Source organism: Cervus elaphus, chromosome 17 (genome assembly GCF_910594005.1).
Source record: "Cervus elaphus chromosome 17, mCerEla1.1, whole genome shotgun sequence".
Classification (NCBI taxonomy): domain Eukaryota; kingdom Metazoa; phylum Chordata; class Mammalia; order Artiodactyla; family Cervidae; genus Cervus; species Cervus elaphus.
The window spans coordinates 60,534,909-60,554,959 of record NC_057831.1 but is presented as its reverse complement, the minus strand read 5'-3'; the positions used below and the strand labels follow the sequence as shown (position 1 = coordinate 60,554,959).

At 41.0% G+C, this 20,051-nt stretch overlaps 1 protein-coding gene across 1 annotated transcript in view; it reads right to left on the bottom strand.

The window, feature by feature from the left end:
* The window catches only part of GRXCR1 (glutaredoxin and cysteine rich domain containing 1), a 117,699-nt gene that overhangs the window by 50,410 nt on the left and 47,238 nt on the right, over positions 1–20,051 (bottom strand). Inside the window, exon 2 of the mRNA XM_043871257.1 lies at positions 7,668–7,910. Coding sequence (XP_043727192.1) covers positions 7,668–7,910 — 243 coding nt within the window. The remainder of the gene's footprint in view (positions 1–7,667; positions 7,911–20,051) is intronic.

Sequence of the window (20,051 nt, the reverse complement as noted above, 5' to 3'; positions counted from 1 at the left end):
TGAATGGAAGGGAAGTTTGAGGGGGAATGGATACATGTATACGTATGGCTGGACCCCTTCGCTGTTAACCCTAAACTATCACAAAGTTATTAATCAGTTATATCTCAATACAAAAATAAAAAGTTAAAAAAAAATCATCAGTTATTCAGGAAAAAAAGGACAAGGAAGCAATCATGTGACAGATTATTGCTTCACTTATACTCCAAGAGCTTGACTTAAAGCTTAAACTTCAAACTTCCCCATCCTGTACTTTCTGAAGTAGAGTGAACAGGCCAGGAACAAATACTCCGTCACTCTGCACAAGGATGCTTAAAGGTTGAATATTTGCTGTACCTATTACCAAATAAGATCCATGAAAAATTAGTAAATCTGAAAGCTCAGGGGATTCTTCTTTCATCCAGATCTCTGGTGGAAATGTTAATAATCAAGGAAATGACCAAAAAGATGATTTCCAAAGAAAAAGGAAAAAATAAAGATCTAAAATTCATCTATTCCACAATTAAATGCTAAAGAATCTAAATCAGATATGATGGTAATTACTTGTAATGAAGTGGGTTGTTTACTTGATAAAATACTCAAGGTAACTAAGAAGTGGAGGTATACTTCAGCAGGCACCATATTGAAAGTACTCCTTTTAATGAAAAGTTAATTATCTAGGGATAAATTCTCAGAAAGCCTTGCTATTTAAAGAAGATTGTGTCTTATGTACAGTGAGATGGACTATAACTTTCAACAGCTTTTCAAAGCATATAACTCCAACATTTATAAACCACTTCTCACAGATATATGGTAAATATTTTAAAGAGGTTTAAAACAAAAGAGTTTCAAAACCTGACAAAACACTTATTTTACATTGATGGTTTATGAAAATAGTTATTATTGCATATAATACATTCCCATAAAGAAACACCAAATTTACCAAAGATTCCCTCCCATTAGCCCACCATCTCTGCAACCCTCCTTAACAGAATGGATACTAGGGAGTTGTCTGATTCAAGCAAACAATTAGTATAAAACATGCAACTTTAAAAAAAAAAAAAAAACATGCAACTTGAAGAAGATTATTCTAATCAACTACTCAAAAAGAGCTTTGCTCAGTGTGGCAGATACTAACTTCCTACTCACTAAGTAGTCACAAAGAGTCGGACACAACTGAGTGACTGAACTGGACTGAGACACTATTCTGATCCTGACTAGAAAATCTTAATAACAAACCTAAAATAGCAAACTATTTCCAAGTAACTTGACTGCCTTTCAGCAAAAAGTGCAAGGATATATAGGAATACAAAAATATCCCAATAAAAATGCTTTCATCCAACCAGGTATGTGGAATTCAAGCAAAAATTACCAGGAAGGCAAAGAGGTGTAAAACAGTACTCAGAATTTCAAAACCAACCCAGAACTGACATAGATAATGCTATTAGATTAAAAGCTATTATATGATCAAAAAGCTAAAAAAGATATTGAATATGTTAAGTAGAGACATGAAAAGTACATTTTTTAAAGAAATGAAATGTCTAAAGATATAAGTTACAGTATCTGAGATTAAAAAAAATATATACAGATGGGAGTAATAGAAGATTAGATATTACATAAGAAAAGACTAGGAATCCAGGAGACATCGCAATAGAAACTACCCAAAATAAAATGAAGTAGGCTATGGAAGTACTTCAAGCAGCCTGATGGGGATGTAATTAAAGCCTCTGGAAAAAAGAGAAAGAAGGGAAAATAAAAATAACGTTTGAAAAAAATAATAGTTGAAAGCTTTTCACATTTGATAAAAACTAATAAACCAACTGATTCAAGAATCTCCTTGAACCATAAGCAAAAGAAAAATGAAGAAAGTTACACCAAGACATGCCATAATTGAGGTTCTCAAATCTGGTGATAAACAGAAGCTCAAAAGCAGGTGGGGTTGGGGGTGATGAAGAAGACGTGTTACAAACAAAGAAATGAAGATCAGGGTGACGGCATATGTTTTATCAGAAGTATTGTGAGAAGATAGAGGACCAACACCTCCAAACTACTGGGAAAAAATCCAACCTAGAATTCTATATCCAGCAAAAATACTCCTTAAAGATAAAAATGAAATAAAAACTTTTCAGACAAGCTGAAAGAATGTCATACTTTAAATCCTGAAAGGCTTCATCCACAGCAGACCCACACTACAATAATAGCGTATAAGAAGTCTTTCACATAAAAGAAAAGTGATGTCAAATGGATATGGTGCTGTATATCAAGGATTAAAGAGAACCAGACATTAAAATTCCAGGGGCTACAGTACTTTCAAACTCCCTTGAATGAGGGCATCACTACCCTGATAATGAAACTACACATAGACATTAGAAGAATAGAAAACTATATTAACAGAGAGACCCATGTTTAGCAGGGGATTGGGCTTGGAGGAAGGGATCAACTACTAAATGACATGAAGAATATTTGGGGGCTTATGGAAATGCTGTATATTTTGGATGTGTTGGTAGATACATGGGTGTACACATTTGTTAAACTGTACAATTTAAATGTGTACAGTTTATTAAATGTAAATCGTACCCCAATAAAGCTGGTTAAAATAAAACTAAATAAAAGCAGCATATCCAGCGGATACTATGGTTCCTCTCACTCAGTAACCTACCCCATCACTTTATAGAATGTCTTCCTCTGCTACAGAGAGAATATCAGGGTATAGAGGCTAGAAACCTACAGAGCACATTCCCCATTTTTTCTCACTGCTTTCACGTGTGACTTATTTATTGATCACAAACAGATACCCTCACTCAAGACTTTACTTAGGAAGAGAATTTTGTAGAAAGAAGGGTGGAGAACAAATCATCCATTTTTCTTGTGAGGACCAAGGCAAAGACAACAAGTTACGAGAGCTGGCCACTTCCAGATTGAGGCAACGGCTCCCTCGGTGGCCTATTTCTGCAGAGAATTGTTGGAAGTAGCCTCTAAACAAGCCTAGAGTCTATATTTCTGGTGTGTCTGCTAGCAATGCTCAGTAATAATTTCTTCATTCCTAAATTGAATAAACTAGAACTTTAGATAGATACAGAATTTTCAAGCAGCCACAACTCAATATCAGCTAATTTAAGAGACCCCTCTAGACCAACAGCCTTTCCATTCCTCTCTCTGTTAGAGAGGAGTCCCCTGTTGGATTCATTCTACATGGTTCATAGCTATGTTCCAATGTGGATTTTGTGGACTCTTACTGTACAGGTTTATGGTTGGTCCATAATCAAGACATAATTTCTAGCTCATTTCCAACTGGAATTTATAAGATTATTTATGTCCAAACTATTGGGACATAATCTTTTCACATCAAGATTTTCTGATGTCAAAAACAACAGGACACTTACTCCAAGGACTTTGCCAGCAAAGGTCCTTATGGTTAAAGCTATGGTTTTTCCAGTAGTCATGTATGAATATGAGAGTTGGACCATAAAGAAGGCAGAGCACTGAAGAATTGGTGCTTTTGAACTGTGGTGTTGGAAAAGTCTCTTGAGAGTCCTTTGGACTGCAAGGAAATCAAACCAGTCAATCCTAAAGGAAATTAATCCTGAATGTTCATTGGAAGGACTGATGCTGAAGCTGAAGCTCCAATACTGTGGTCACCTGATGCGAAGAACTGATTCATTGGAAAAGACCCTGATGCTGGGAAAGATTGAGGGCAGAAGGAGAAGGGGATGACAGAGGATGAGATGGCTGGATGGTATCACCGACTCAGTGGACATGAGTTTGTGCAAGCTCCGGGAGATGGTGATGGACAGGGAAGCCTGACGTGCTACAGCCCATGGGGTCGCAACGAGTTGGACACGACGGAATGACGGAACAACAACAAAAGCAACCCCAGGGAAGTTCCAAGCTGAATGTGCTTCTACCTCCACCAGTTCCCCCTCTACCACTGAGCATTGCAGGGCCGAGTAGATCTGCTTCCTAAAGTAATTTCTTTCCCTTGGCTGTTCCATTATTTCCATCTTCAGGTTTTAGTTCGGCTGGGGAAGAGAGTCATCAATCAAAAAGAGCGTTCCTGTCAACTCTTCCATTCTTGCCCTCGGATGGAGCCCTGATAGCTTCCCTTCAATGAAAACAGCTGAGTCCCTTTGGCACCGCCCACCCTGAGCCTGTGGCAGTAAAACAGGGGCGCTGTGAATTGTCCTTTTCCTCTCTCCTTCCATCTCATGGTCTCCCGCACTTTTGTCTCTGTATTCCTGTTTGCGTCTACTTCATTCTCTGGCTCCGGCTGTTTCTCTCTCTCTCTCCATCCTTAAAGACAGTTGTATTTTGTGCAGCTGATTCACACATCTTGATTTTTCTCATTTACTTAAATTTTAACTAAAGCAAATGGTTCTATACAACTGTTGAAAACATCACAGGTGTTAAGGAAACTACCAACATCAGTTTCTCTTCCTCTTCCAGAATTATGCTTCACCACGTGCCAAAACCCAGCAGAGGGCATCCTTCCATTTCAGATGCACAAATACTGCAGGGGAAAGCTTCTACAAGCCCAATAATGTCCTCTATTTGCAATTGTGCATGGAATCTAAATAAAGTGGCTATTGCAGGAGGAGGGGAATTTGTTATGTAAGCTGTGTTGGACTGGTTTATCTCCGTTTTGACTTATAAATCTAGAAGTAATTCCTCTTTTATCAGAAAAAGAAAGGGGGGTGGGGAATCTCTGTCTGACCTCTCTTCAGACTTGAAGCTTCAAATTTCAGAAGCAACAGGGTAGCACGTGTGTGATTCTTCCACGTCTGGGTTACTTTGTGTGAATAAAATGATCACAGGGACAGTCACTGAGAAAGAACTCTGCATTCCACCTCCGTTGTCGATCCCGCTCTCCCTCTATCCCTGAAACTGAAGGACAGACCGCAGGAGAGGCGCTTGGGCGGGTGAAACAGAGAAGCAGGAAGAAGATGAGCGTGGCTGAAGTCAGAGCAGCGGGTGGGCCAAGCTTCCTGCCCCGAGTGATCTTAGTGATCGCCCACTGAGATCGGGGAGCAGCTTCACAGAACTTAGAGCACCACAGTGAGAAAGACCTCACATGGTCAGAACTTCTCCCCAGCTTTAAAAGCAAATTCGCACAACCTTGTGTGAGGCTGTCACGGCTAAGGCCATGGCAGGCAGCCTAGATTAGGAGTAGGCCTGGTTTCCCGGGGTAACATAATTATCAGGCCTCCTGGAGCCAGCCAATCAACATATGCCTAGCCAGAGAAAAGGGAACCTATCAGGGGAAAGCTGAAAGCCCCACGGTGGGCCAACAAAAATTACCTTGCAACTGTGTAACCAATCCGCTTACGCCAACTACCCACTGTGTAACCAATCCGCTTGCGCCAACTACCTGCTGCTTATTTTGACCTAATAAATACCGGAGAGAACTGGGGCTCCGGGCCTTTCGTCCTCACACACCTGGTGAGGGCGGGAGGCCCTGGCTCGAGTCAGTAATAAATTCCCCTATTGTGAGTTGCACTGTTTGGAGGAGTCTTCTTTCCCGACTGGGGACTCGGACTGCGGGCAGAACACTTGTACCAGTGATTTTCTCCCCAGTGTGGGTATGTTCTTCAGATTGTGTCCCCTGTGGAAGGATGTCTTAGAGAAGGGAAGAACGTGAAGGGACAGTATAGCGTCATTCCCACAGCCATTTAATGTATGTGTTTGAGAGCTTTGTGACAAACCCTGTCCTAGGTGCCAAGAACAGAGCAGCAAAGAAACTAGTGACAATTACCTTCCTTGAGGTGACGCGCCAGGGAACAAGGGCCTGGGGACTCGGCCTGACCTAACACGGAGCCCTGCCGATTACCCAGCTGTGTGCCTTGGCGCAAAAGAATGTTCTCTTTTTCAAAACAGGGATGAAAATTGCTACTATTTATTGAAAACATACTTTGTTCCAACCATACCAACTGATTAATATTTTATATCATTATGTAACTGATACATATAATTATATAATAATGGGGCTTCCCAGGTGGCACTAGTGATATTAAAAAAAAAAAAACCTTCTTGCCAATGCAGAGGATGCAAGAGATGTGTTTCGATTTCAGGGTCAGGAAGATCCTCTGGAGTAGGAAACAGCAACCCACTTCAGTATTCTTGTGTGGAAAATTCCATGGACAGAGGAACCTGGCACGCTACAGTCCACGGGGCCTCAGAGTTGGACATGATTAAGTGAGCACACACACACACACACACACACGCATAATAATAAAATAATACAATACACACATATATAGTAAAACCCTCACAGCTAGCCTAAGAAAAGTTCTAGTATTCTCATACAAAGGAGGAAGCCAGGTACAGAGTGATTTACACATTTCCCAGCATTAGAAGTGTCAGAGCATGAATTTGAAACGATGCTGCCTGACTCCAAGGCTATCTTGCCTTTTAACCAGTGTTCCAGAGAGTTCATTTCTAAAGTTAGACTGATGGTTAGAGGAGTAACACATGTAAGCTGAGAGTATGCTATAGTGCTTTGTAAAATCGATGTATTTATCTGCCATTATTATCTGTTCCATTGCCGTGGGTTTCTGGGACCTCAGACTCAATACTTCAATCAAAATTCTTCTCATTCAGAATCAATCTGTGTCCAGCTCTGGTTGAAAGTAAGACTGCATGATGTCATAGCTAGTGAATCATGGCTTTTCTGCATTAATCTTTCCATAAGATGGCAGACTGCCTCTAACAGCCATGTCTCTAGACAGGATACAAGATACAAGCTCCCTGGAACAAACAGGAGCATTTCCTGCTAAGAAAAAGCTCCCGCTTTTTCTAACTTTCCCTGAAACCTGAAGGTTAAGACCAGATTTGAGAAATTAATACGTACTGATTTCTCACTGCACTCAAGGCACCAGAAATATCAAGAAAAATACAGAATGCCATGTAAATTAATTATTGCAATTCACTTTTCTCTTCTCTGACCAGTGACCTTGTCAGTCTTACCTCCCCAGCCACTGGCATCCCTCAGCTCTTTGCTCTTCCTCTTCCAAAGTGTTCCCTCCAGAGCCCCCTTCTTGGGCTTCTTACCGATGACACACATTCATAGATGGATGGGGGTTATTATGCTAATGGTGTTATTCAGAGAGCAATGAAGGAGTCAGGGTTTTTTTTGATGCTCTGGGAATTCTCCACTCTGCTCACTGTAAGCCTCCATTTGTGTCTCACACTCCTGCATTACTCAAATCAAGAATCATTTTAAACAACAAGCAGATAAAATTCTGGCTACAGGCCCTATTTCGTATTGATTTCATTTCATGACTGTCATCTCAGTTTCATTAAGTAGGAAATTGAGTGTTTGATAATGTAGTATAGGAGAATTCACAAATGCATATCTCATATATTCCATTTTTCTTGCCTGCATTTAAAAAAAGTTTTTATCCCATATGTCAAGCTTCTCAATTCAAAACTCAAGTCAACTAACCATTTTTAAAATGTATTTCTATTCAAAAAGACAATTTCATGCTAATTTTGTCTCACTATGAATCTATAGGGATGAACACTGTAGTGATACATCATTTGGGATAGAAATAAGTGTCTCAAAACCGCTGGACTGAACTCTGAAAATCAGTAAGTGTGCTGGTAGCTGTGATGCAACTTGCTTTGTCATAGGTTTACAGATTTCTATCAACACTGGTTGGGTTCAATAAAAAAGATTTTCCTTAGCAGATACTTACCCCGAGATAATGGCCGTCAATGAACACGACAGGGAGGGAAGGAGCTTCAGAAACCCGCCGGCATCGTTCATCTAACTCTTTTCCATAGTCACCATTCAGAGCTATGTTTTTCTCTTCAAATTTGACTCGATGGTTCTGGAAGATCTTTCTAACCAGTTCACACCTTTCAAAGGTTGTCCGTACCACCCGAAGGCAAGTGGTATAAATCACTACCCGGTCAAATTCCAGTTCAGTTGATGGTTGCTGAAGGAAAACATTATAGTATAAATATTTTGCATTTGCTTTCTTCTCATTGTTTTCAGACAATTAACATTTCAGCCAATGACTTACATGTTAAATGTGTACAATACAAGTTGAATAAGCACCATACTGGACAATTCTAAGACATGTCTTTATATTTTAGAACATCTATAGTTGCAATAAAAATGGCAATCAACATAATTTAGATGACATAATTTAATTGACCATATTTTTTTCTCTTCTCAGTAGCATATCAGATAATGGTGCACCTTAAAATTGATGATGTCTCACATGGCACGCCATGTGATGAAATAAGGAATGGTAAAATTACTTTTCTCATCTTTTATAGACATCATTCAATTATGATAGTAGCCTCTTGTACCCAAATTAAAACATGGGACAAAATAGTCAACATTAAAATTTAACCTTTTGAAAATTCTTCTCCTTATCAACTTACCAAATTTTAAGGTTTTTTGAGCCACAATTTCCTGAGAGTAACAAGACCTATATCGTAGGGTTGTTCTGAGGTTTAAGTGTGCGTGCCTGAGTTCTGCTGAGCGACAGGCTTCCATGTACAGTGAGAGGTCTCCACCACTAGGAACAAAAGGTTGAGCGGCTCAGAGAGAGTGTATAGAAACCAAGAAGAAGGTGGGCAGAAGGTAAAAGCCAGACATGGAAAGGAATAAAGGAGATGGTACACTGCAACAGAGGCAAGCAACTCTCAAAGCCAAGGTGAAGACTCCTAAGAAGAGAATCCATCTTTGTCGGCGTTTCCTGCTGCGTTAGAAATCGGTGACTGCATTCCTGGGAAACCCTGCTGACCCTGCGAGCGCCATATCAGCTAGGTGGTGCTGACAACACCAGGACAACATCATCCTCTTCCTCCTTATCATAGGCTTACTTGAAGGAGGCTGAACAGAACCCAACTACATACCATGAGTCCAAGGGATACGTGAGTCTCCACAGGGCTACAGTTATTGAAAGACAACCACACAACTTGTAAACTCCTGTGAAATCAAAACTTTGATTGGAAACCACTCCAAACAGCTAAATAGTAGAACCAGAAAGTAGGATACTAAGCTCCACCATTTTGTATTCAAAGAAACTGAACCACTCAGCCAGATGCAGACACACAGGTAGTCCTGAAAAGGTATGAAGTGATGAGGATGGCAATGCAATGGTCTACTCATCACTGAGAAAGAGGATATTTTGTTTTTCCTGGTGGTAAAATGTACTAAAGACATAAGAATCATTTCTTCCCTCAACAGAACTTAGAGGCTGATTTGAAAACCAGAGCTCTGGAAGGGCAAAGCCTGCGTCGTGAACACTGGAGCAGGCGGGGAGTAAGAGAGGTACTAGTGAGGGGCAGGAAGCGTGTCATTTGAAAGGGAAAAACAGAACTCCGCTCCAGGCACATTTCAGGATTTCGGTCATGTCACTTGGTGTTGTCAGATAAGATTATCGTAAATATAAACTTGAAATCTGGATTTTCATAAGAAATTTTCTGCTTTCTAAATAGCGGCACCTCGTTAAAAAATATATTAAGACCCTTGGACCAATATCACTGAAGGCTGAATTTGGCCTATAGACTGGAAATGTATTAACACTGGAAAGGAGAGAGTCCCAGGGAGTTACATCATATATTCCTGGACAATGTCTCTGGCCATCTGTGTCTCTGAGAAGTTACTGAGCCATTTAGCTCAGTTTCCTCATCTGTAGAATGTGATAATAGCTGTGGATACCAAACAGATTTGATGAGTAGATTAAGTAAGAGAGAATAAGAAAACAACTGCTGCAGGGCTTAAAATAAAGTACTGTGTAAAGTTATAACTGCAAAAATATTACACTCCACACTGTGGAACTTTTAAGAATAAAACCACAAGCAAAAATAAATCAGTGGAAAATATTAGTGAAATTAATAATATAATTAAAAAAGAGGACTATTACTATGCTTTAGATTAAGAAGCATTGATCTTCAAAGAGGGTAGCCAAATGCCCAAGAGCCTCTGGTTTCCCCTCATACATTTATGGACATGCTGGGAATCACTGAACTCACTATAAATGTTGCAGCTTTTGGAAGAGCACTAAGGTTCTCTTCTTCCTAATGATATTATCTGGATAATTATGCATTGTTCCTCTGGTTGCAAAGACATAACTGCATTTGTTTCTACCGAAATGCTCCACTTTTTTCAATAGTATACATATTGTTTTAAATATTTAATAAGAAATACAGTTCCCCTATGTGAAGAAGTGGGAAAGTTTAAGATTGGACCTTTCTGCTACCACAACAACTGACTCACATAGGATTCTCTCTGCTAGGAAACAAATGCTTGGTACCACTTTCCTATGTGTCTCTAAGAAATATACATTTAAAAAACAGTAACAGTGTGAATCCTTATTGGGTGGCCATGTTAAATGCTGTCTAATGCAAAGGGTAACAAAAATATTCCTATATAGCTATTGTTGAGGATTAGCTTTGTTGCCTGAAATCAATGATTCTACAATAGTATTTGATATTAGAATAAACTAAGGAGCTTTTAAAAATCCCTAAAGCCCAGGCCAAGCACATACCAGTTAAATCAGAATCACAGGGTGGGACTTCAAAGTTGAAGTTTTTTTTGAAAATTCCTATGGCAATTTCTGGCTTCCCCAGTGGTTCAGCAGTAAAGAATCCGCCGCAATGCAGAAGACACAGGAGACGTGGGTTTGATCCCTGACTTGGGAAGACCCCCTGGAGAAGGGAAGGGCAACCCACTCCAGTATTCCTGCCAGGAGAATCCCATGGACAGAGGAGCTTGGAGGCTTCAGTCCATCAGGTCACAAAGAGCCAGACACGACTCAAGCTACTGAGCACACAGCACGTGGCAATTTCCGTGCAACCGAGGTCCAGGGCTAGTTAGACACCAGCTGGAGATGCGGAATCACGAGCTACAGCCAGACCGACTGAATCCGAATCTGCTCTTTAGCAAGTTTTCTGGGAAATCTGGGTGCACGTTGTATTTTGAGGTGCCCTGATAAGTCACATAGACAGTTTGACTTGACAGAAAACCTAGGCTTATGTCTTTTTAAAATAACTGCTAGTCATTTACACAGTCATTAGAATAAGTTGCCAAATATATGCTAGGCACTAGATATATAATGGTGAGCAAACAATACAATTTACTAACAGCATGGAGTTCATAGGTTAAAGTAATTTTTTAAAAAACCTAACATAAATAAATATAGAATTATAAACTGGTAAGTGTTGCAAAGGAAATGCACAGGTTGTTAGAAGAGGCTATGGCAGAAGGGTCTTTTTTGTTTAGAGGTTAAGAAAGCAATTTCTGGTATTTGAGCTCCGATTAAAAGAATAAGAAGTTACAGAAATTAACTAGGTAGTGAGCATGGGGGGAAAATATCATAGACTAATGTAAAGAGGTTGACATGGACGAAGATGGCATGTTTGAGATTCTGAAAGAAAGTCTTAGGTGAAACACAAAGAAGGAGAATTATAATAATACCGAATGACTCTGGACATGTATATAGGATCAATGGCATGTGTATTTTACAGCCACTTTAAAGATCTATGGCCTTTCTCCAAGAGCAATGGGAAATTCCTGAAGGTTTTTAAGGAGTATGGGAGGGGTTTGCATATTTTAAAAATAAGTGAACCAGATCCAGTGCAGACATTTGCACAAACCTAGCCAGTGCCATTTCTGTTTTAGTTGTTTAGTTGCTAAGTCTTGTCTGTCTCTTTGGAACCCCGTGGACTGTGGCCCACCAGGCTCCTCCATGGGATTTCCCAGACAAGAACACTGGGGTGGGTTGCCATTTCCTTCTCCAGGGGATCTTTCCGACCCAGGGATCAAACTCATGTTTCCCGCACTGGCTGGCAGATTCTTTACTGCTGAGCTACCTGGGAGGCTGAGCAACAGTGTTATAGTCTAAAGGAACAGTCTAAAGGAATACAGTATAGTCTAAAGGAACGATGCTCTCAGGGCTGTGTAACCCACACCTTGACCCATCATTTCCATGCTCATCCCCAACTCCCTTGGTCTGGGAACTCAGACTGAATCTGGGATAAATTCAAGGTAGGAAATAAAGTTACCTGGTGTAAGTAATTAAGTAAATAAGAATGATCTTATTGAACAGTTTTTTATATGATGTGAAAGTAGATCTTTCTATAAATATAAGTGGGTTGAATTATTTATCAAAGTTGTTTCCAGTTTTATCATATGAATTTTAAACGATATTGTCTTGGGGGAAAATAATCCTCTTCTACACTTGCTTCATTTTCTTTCCCTCAACAGATTTGTCAAAGCATCTGGCCAGAAATCTAAAAATAGCCTCTCCGTGGTTAGCTGTCCCTCTTCTCCCTTCCTCAGTGTTACCATGGGAATAGCTAATGAAGGATGGAGGCGTCTGAGAAAGCGCTAAGAAGCCACTGGGATCTGCAGCCTGCTTGTTCTGAGGGAGTCAATCTAGGTGATAATAAAGGCAAGCTATTGCCTCCTTTCCATTGATTAAAAAAAGATGAATCTTCAGGGTGCCCAAAGCCTCACAACAACCCACAGCAAAGGTAGATGTGTTGTCAAGGGCGGGAACTCGCTGTGAACGAGACTGAAGGGTTTCTATATAGCCAAATACATCTTCACGCTGCACGTGGCCGTCCCTGCTGTCAGACAGTAAGTACTGCAGTCGTCTAGGCGTCTAGGAACACTCCTGGAGCCCCACGTCTGCTGTAACTGCCACTGCCTCAGGCCAAGAATCAGTCCCGATGCCCCCTGATGGAGGGTCGGCTTGGTGCAGACCCACCTCCGCGGGCTGGGGCGGATCTGGTGGGTTATATCCACTCGACCCTTGCCTGCCCAGGTGACCCTGGTTTGACAAGATCCCCTGAAACTGAGATGCCTCGACAATTCCAGGAATTCAATTCATAAACAAAACTAAAAGACATAATAAAGAGTGACGTTTTAAAATGCTGAGGCAGTGCGTGCATGCGTGCGCGCTCAGTTTTGTCCCACTCTTCGCGATCCCATGGACCGTAACCCTCCAGGCCCCATGTCCATGGGGATTCTCCAGGCAAGAACACTGGGGGGGTTGCCATGCCCTCCTCCAGGAGACCTTCCCAACTCAGGGATCTAACCCACGTCTCCTGCTATGGCAGACATAATGCTAATAACGTTACATTTACTTAATCTTCCCAATAATTTATATGATGTGAGTATATTTATTTATAGATCTAGAAGCCTAGGCTCAGAGAGAACAAGTGTCCTCAGCAGGATGATGAAGTTAAAATTACAGCAAAATTAGAAAATCGGAGCCCTGATGCATCCACTTCAGAGTCCATGTGTTTCCAGCCCGCCAAGCAGACCCCTGAGCAGCGCTGTTGCTTTGTTATCCCTGCCCCCGGATGAAGTTATTGCCAAAACAGACCACCGCGGAGCTAACTCAAGGCCCGTAGATAACACTGATGACTTAAAGAGGTTGGTCTCTCTACCAAATTATGCTCCCATATTTAATAGCACCATCCCAGGAGGGGCATTTTTACCTTTTTTCATTTCAGTCTAAAAAGGTTCCTTTGACATGGGCAAGACGCAGATATCTTTTCTCCTCCCTCTGAAGACGAAGAAGTGAAGTGATTAGCTCAGAGCCATGCAGCCTGTCAGAAGGCCAGCTGGGACTGGACCCAGATTCCCTGATTATTAGGCATCGGGCCAACCCGCTGGCTCCAGGAAGCAATTTTAAATACAAGACACTTGCCTTTGGAAGCAGGGATGTGGGCCTTACTTAGTAAAGGGCAGGAATTCTCCCTCTCTCTCTCCCTCCTCATGCCACTCTGTAAACCCCTGTGGCTGTATGCATATTCTGAGATGCTTCCCAATATTAAACTTAAATAAATAAATAGGTTCCTGCCTGCCTCGTTTCAAAGTGCTGTTTGAATTATTTCATTTAACTACTGTGATGTGAAAACCCACTTTATCCACACCATCCTACTCTCTTATCTTAGTTCCTAAATCGGACTCCACTCTGACCACACTCCCTATTCAGTTCTGAGGGTAAATGGTGATTTTTGAGGCTACACCCCCTCCCACACTTTGACCACAAACACCATGAGTACCTTCTCATGTTCCTTTGTAAGACACAGGTTATAAAATAATTATAATAACTACTATTTGCTACATGACTCCTATGTGTATATTTACTCCTATAAATATAATATATTTACACACACACACACACACACACACACACACACACAGGTCTAGGGCTGTTCTAGGGCAGTTCTAGGGCTGCAAAGGGGAAGTTTACATGTGCAATGTTCACTTATCATAAGAGATAAGGATTATTATCCAAATTTTATAGGCAAAGAAACTGAAACTTGAAGGTAAACTTAAGGTGTCTGCATGCCTCAGAGGAACATGGAGCAGAACCAGAACTTTAAGCTGAGTTTCCTCCTCAATCCTTGCTTACAGCCTTAGGGAGATACTCCACGACCCTCTTAAATGCAGCCCACCCACGGTCGCACCATTCCAGACCTGAGCAGTGACTAGTACCACGGAAGGACTGTCAAAGCGGCTATCCTAGAAACTCCCATTGCTCCTCCCTCCTCTTCATCCCAGTGTCTCTGGTCACATATCACCTTCTCAGACATACCTCCCTCATCATCCCCTGTAAAAATAGCCCCTCCGTGCCCTAATGCAATTCTTTCTTTTAGAATGCTTAGTGCTGCTGGACATTATTGTGTAGGTTTATTGGCTTATTATCTCAACAAATAAAACATAACCTAAATAAAGCAAGGGCTTCCCTGGTAGATCAGTGGTAAAGAATCTGCCTGCCAAAGCAGGAGACATGGGTTTGAGCCCTGATCTGGGAAGATCCTCTGCAGAAGGAAATGGTAACCCGCTTCAGTATTCTTGCTTAGAGAACCCCATGGACAGAGGAGTCTGGCATGCTATAGTCCATGGGGTCACAAAGAATTGGATATGACTCAGTGACTGAACACACACACACACACACACAAATAAAGCAGAAATTCATTTTGTACCAAGAACCCAGAATATTGACCTGGTACATGGATGCTCAGGAAACACCTCCTGACCTCCTCTGCATACACTGAATTAATACTTGGTTTGAATCTATCTCTTAGTAACAGAATAATCTCATACCAGTTAAAAATGAATAGGGAAATCCTTAACATGAATCCTGACACATAGCAAACATTCAACAAATATTATTTCATTATTAATATCATTATTACAAAACGTTTTGGACACACAACGGCAGTAGTACAATCACCACTATCATTATCATCAACAAGTCCAAATTCACACCAGTCATCAACCTCCTAAGTTTGAATGGCAAAGTGTAACTTCATAATTACATGATGACCAAAAAATAAATGTCTTTAATGAGTTAAATTACTACTTAAATTTGCTTGGATATGCCATCAATTCTGAGAGTGGAAAACAATAGAGAATACATATAAGATGTCATAAAAATCCCTCCTTTTCTAAGTTCAGCTGCCCTCTTGGTGGCATTAAAGAAACACATGAGCATAAACTCTTCACACAAAGATTCCGGTACAGTGCATTCTGTTTGCACAACGCTCCAAGATCACAGAAATAAATGGATTTTATTTTATTTCATTCATTATATTTCATTTCCCTTCATGCTTTAGAAGTTATCTATTTGTCCAAATCAATTACTGAGTTGGCCTAGACATTAATTGAAAAGTCAATGAACCTAATGAATCCTCCAGACCAAAGAAATAAATTTTTCCAAAAAGTTAAACTGAAACAATACTGATTTTCCAGCACATCAGAGTTAATGGAAATGAAGGTGCCCCCTCCCACCCTTTGACCTTGGAGAGGGGGTCATAATTCTTCAATTTAGAACAAATCTAACACAGGGAGATTTCACTTGAAAATTTAGATTTTTGTCTTCTCTTGAAACAGCAGAAAACTTGGCAACACTGGTTTTGCTGCCTTCTTCTGCAAAAACACTTGACAGCAACTCCTCACTTTAGATGACACATGGCTCTTGTCACATTTAATACCATTTCCTTTACATCTAGACAATATCTCTCATGAACACTGCCTGCATCGCCCCTTTAGGTCTGAGTTTTGATGCCACATTAAGTCCATGGCTTCCCTGATGCCTCAGCTGGTAAAGAATCCGCCTGCAATGCGGGAGGCCTGGGTTCGATCCCTGGATTGGGAAGATCCCCTAGAGAAGGGAAAGGCTACCCACTCCAGCATTCTGGCCTGGAGAATTCCATGGAGTGTATAGTCCATGGGGTTGCAAAGAGTCGGACACGACTGAGTGACTTTCACTTTTGCAGAAGTAAATAGCAACCCACTCCAGTATTCTTGCCTAGAGAATTCCATGGACAGAGGAGCCTGGTGGGCTACAATCCACGCGGTTCCAAAGAGTCAGACACGACTGAAAGTAGCTTAGCACCAGCATCTAGTCCATATGCACACTTTACATGGGAAGAAATTGAGACTGACACTTTAATTATTTGAATCAAACTTTTTTTTTAGGAAGCAACATGTTGCAGGGGAAAGAAAATCAATCTGGAGCCATTGCTTTGGCACTTAGTACCTGCATGAACTTGGGGAAATCAGTTTACTTTCCCAAGATTACTTTTTCTCTTCTGTCATATAGGTACAGCTATAATCTAGCCCATGGGGGAGTTGTAGGGTCATAGGTAAAAGACACCTGAAAGAAAGCAAAAGTGAAAGTAGCTCAGTCGTGTCTGACTCTTTGCAACCCCATGGACTGTATCCATGGAATTCTCCAGGCCAGAATACTGGAGTGGGTAGCCTTTCCCTTCTCCATGGTATCTTCCCAACCCAAGGATCGAACCCAGGTCTCCCGCATTGCAGGAGGATTCTTTACCAACTGAACTATCAGGGAAGCCTGAAGACACTGTAAACTGTAAAACTTTACAGACACACGAGCCATCATTATCCCCCAAAGTCACACAGCTTGGAGGAGAGGATCTAGGATCTCATGGAAGCCACCTTTCTACCAAACAAAAGCATCTCTCTTCTGACCTGAATACTTTGGTTTTTATAGAAATTGTCACAAACATGATTTATTGGCATTTGCAATTCTGCTCATTTCTTCAGGTAATACAATATTGAGGTGAACACCAAAAATCATCATTTCAGGAGCATCCCATCCCAAAATGATATGCTTACCATAGTGAAAAACCAGGCAGCAAATGAATCAGAAACATCTTACAGATGGGGATACTGAAAAACCACATTGCCCCTCTCATCCTATGAAAGATTCAAGTGGCAAAACCAGAAGAAGCTGGACTAACATGTTTAACAATAGCATCAGAATAACAAGTGCTTGGTCCTGCCTTGACCATTTTCATAGTGCCTTTCATCTTTTTAGCTTATAAAAACTCTGGTGCTTTCTTAAAGGGAAAGTTGCCCTTTTTATTACATTCTCCCAAAGACATACACATTATGAATACAAAATCAAACAATAAAAGACTAAAATCTTTCTGGATTTTCTACATCAAAGAAACTGCCTGAATAATCAGCTAAATGTAGTCAGTCCTCTTTAGTGGGTTGGGATATGATAAGAGTCTGCTCTGGAGATTGAAATACTTGCATCTCATCTCAGCTTGATGCTTTCATAAATTCCATTGTTATGAAGAGGTGACCTCCATCTTTGTAGAATTCCCAGAATCAACTGAGAGTCTATTTCAAAGCCAGTGAAAACTCAGAGGTTGAGAGAACTGGAACCAGCCTCGGGCAAATCCCTCATCCCTGCCTCTTCTTTAGGCTTCCAGGTTTAACATCACTCTGACTCATGAATCTCATGGTCCCAACCTCACCTAAATATGCACTTCTCCGGATTCTAAACACTGTATTTAGGGGAGGAACTGCTGGAGAGCATTGACGGGAAGCTCGGAAGTTGGCACAGGAAGCTGGTACGTGTATCTTATGAGCACTGCGTCCTTTAATTCTATAGGGAAAGTTGGTGCTATCATTATCTTAGCTTTGCAGATGAGGGAAGTAGGTGACAAGCCTAAAGTCAGACAAGTAGCCAGAGATGGAGCCAGTATTTGATCTGAGTAAACCACAGAACTCAAATCTTTATATGACCCTATAGGTCACATCCTGACTTTGACTCCATTTCTACCCCATCCCATTGAGTAAAAAGAAGTTAGAGGGACAGATATAGGATTTATTAATCCTAAAGTTTCATAAGTCACCAATCATAAAGAAAATCAGTCCTGAATACTCACTGGAAAGACTGATGTTGAAGCTGAAGCTGAAGCTCCAATGTTTTGGCCACCTGATGCAAAGAACTGACTCATTGGAAAAGACCCTAATGCTGGGAAAGATTGAAGGCAGGAGGAGAAAGGGACAACAGAGGATGAGATGGTTGGATGGCATCACCGACTTGATGGACATGAGTTTGAGCAAGCTCCAGGAGTTGGTGATGGACAGGGAGGCCTGGTGTGCTGCAGTCCATGGGGTCGCAAAGGGTCGGGCAGTTCAGTTCAGTCACTCAGTTGTGTTGGACATGACTGAGCGACTGAACTGAAATGAATCTTAAAGTTTCATAATGTTTTAGGGCTGTTGTATCAAATTACCACAAATGTAGTGGCCTAAAACAACAGAAATGTATTATCTCTAAATTAATTATCTCCAATCCTGGAGGTCAGAAGTCTCAAATAAGTTCCACTGGGCAGAAATCAAAGTCTTGGCAGGACCACCTCCCCTTTAGAGGCTCCAGGGGGGAATTTATTGCCTCATTTTCCCCAGATTCTAGAGGTCACCTGCACTCCTTGGGTCTCCATCCCTTCTACCATCATCAAAGTACAGCTGACCCTTGAACAACACAGCTTTGAACTGTGCAAGTCCATTTATACACAAATTTTTTTCAATAATAAATACTACTGTATTACATGATCTGATCCAAGGTTGGTTGAATCCTCAAATGCCAAGCTGCTAGCATGAAGGAACCCAAGACGGTGAAGGTTGACTGAATTATACAGGATTTTTGACTCTCTGGAAGGTCAGTGTCCCTAACCTCCATTCTTGTTCAAGGGCCAACTGTATACTGTAACAACCTCTGTTTCCATGGTCATACCTCTTCTCTGATTCCAACCTTCATGCCTCTTTCTTACAAGGACCCTTGTGATTACATTGGTCCCATCCAAAAATCCAGAATAATATTTCCATCTCAAGATCCCTAGCTAACTACAAATGCAAAGTCCCTTCTGCTGTAAGACAAATGTTCACAAACTCTAGGAATTAGGATGGGGCTTCCCAGGTGGCTCAGTGGTAAAGAATTCTTTACTACTTCTGCAAGTGCAGGAGGCACAGGAGCTGCAGGTTCGATCCCTGGGTCAGGAAGATTCCCTAGAGAAGGAAATGGCAACCCACTCCAGTATTCTTGCCTGTGAAATCCCATGGACAGAGGAGCCTGGTGGGCTACAGTCCATGGGGTCTCAGAGAGTTGGACACGACTGAGCAACCGAGCATTCAGGAATTAGGATAAGAACAGCTTTGGGGTCAGGGAGACTACTGTTGAGTTTATGATAGATATATATATAGGCATGCAAATAGAGAGAAATTGACTTTAAGGTCACAGATCATAGGTTTAGGGGTAAAAGAAACTTCAGGTTACACAATCTTAAAGCAGACAGGAAACTTGGAGATCATCTAACCCAGCTTGAACAAGTGTATGACAGTGTCAAGAATACACTCAAACCTCTAGTAGACTGAATCTTCCTCATTGTACCTACTGGCTTGCTACAACACAAAATAAGGGTATTTCTAGTAAGACAGGTGTGAAACACATTGTTCTTTTAAGACCTCGATATAATCATTTGTGAGCAGGACTTTTCTCCAAGTTGCTACTGAAAAGATGGAAAGAGTTTAAAAACAAGCAAGTGCATTAAAGAAAGACTTGCTCGATCTTTGTCAATTCAGTGCATCTCATTTCTCTTTTCTACTCTTTCCTACCTCTTGCCTTGCAACATGCTTTGCTCAAATTGTCAAACAAGCCTTAGAAATTGCTCTGAAAATCAGATGCTAAGCATGACGAATCAAGGGAGGGGCTTTGTGTTACATGAAAAGAAAAGCACAAATAAAAATGTTTTAAATTTCTGCAAAAAGCCAGAGGTTG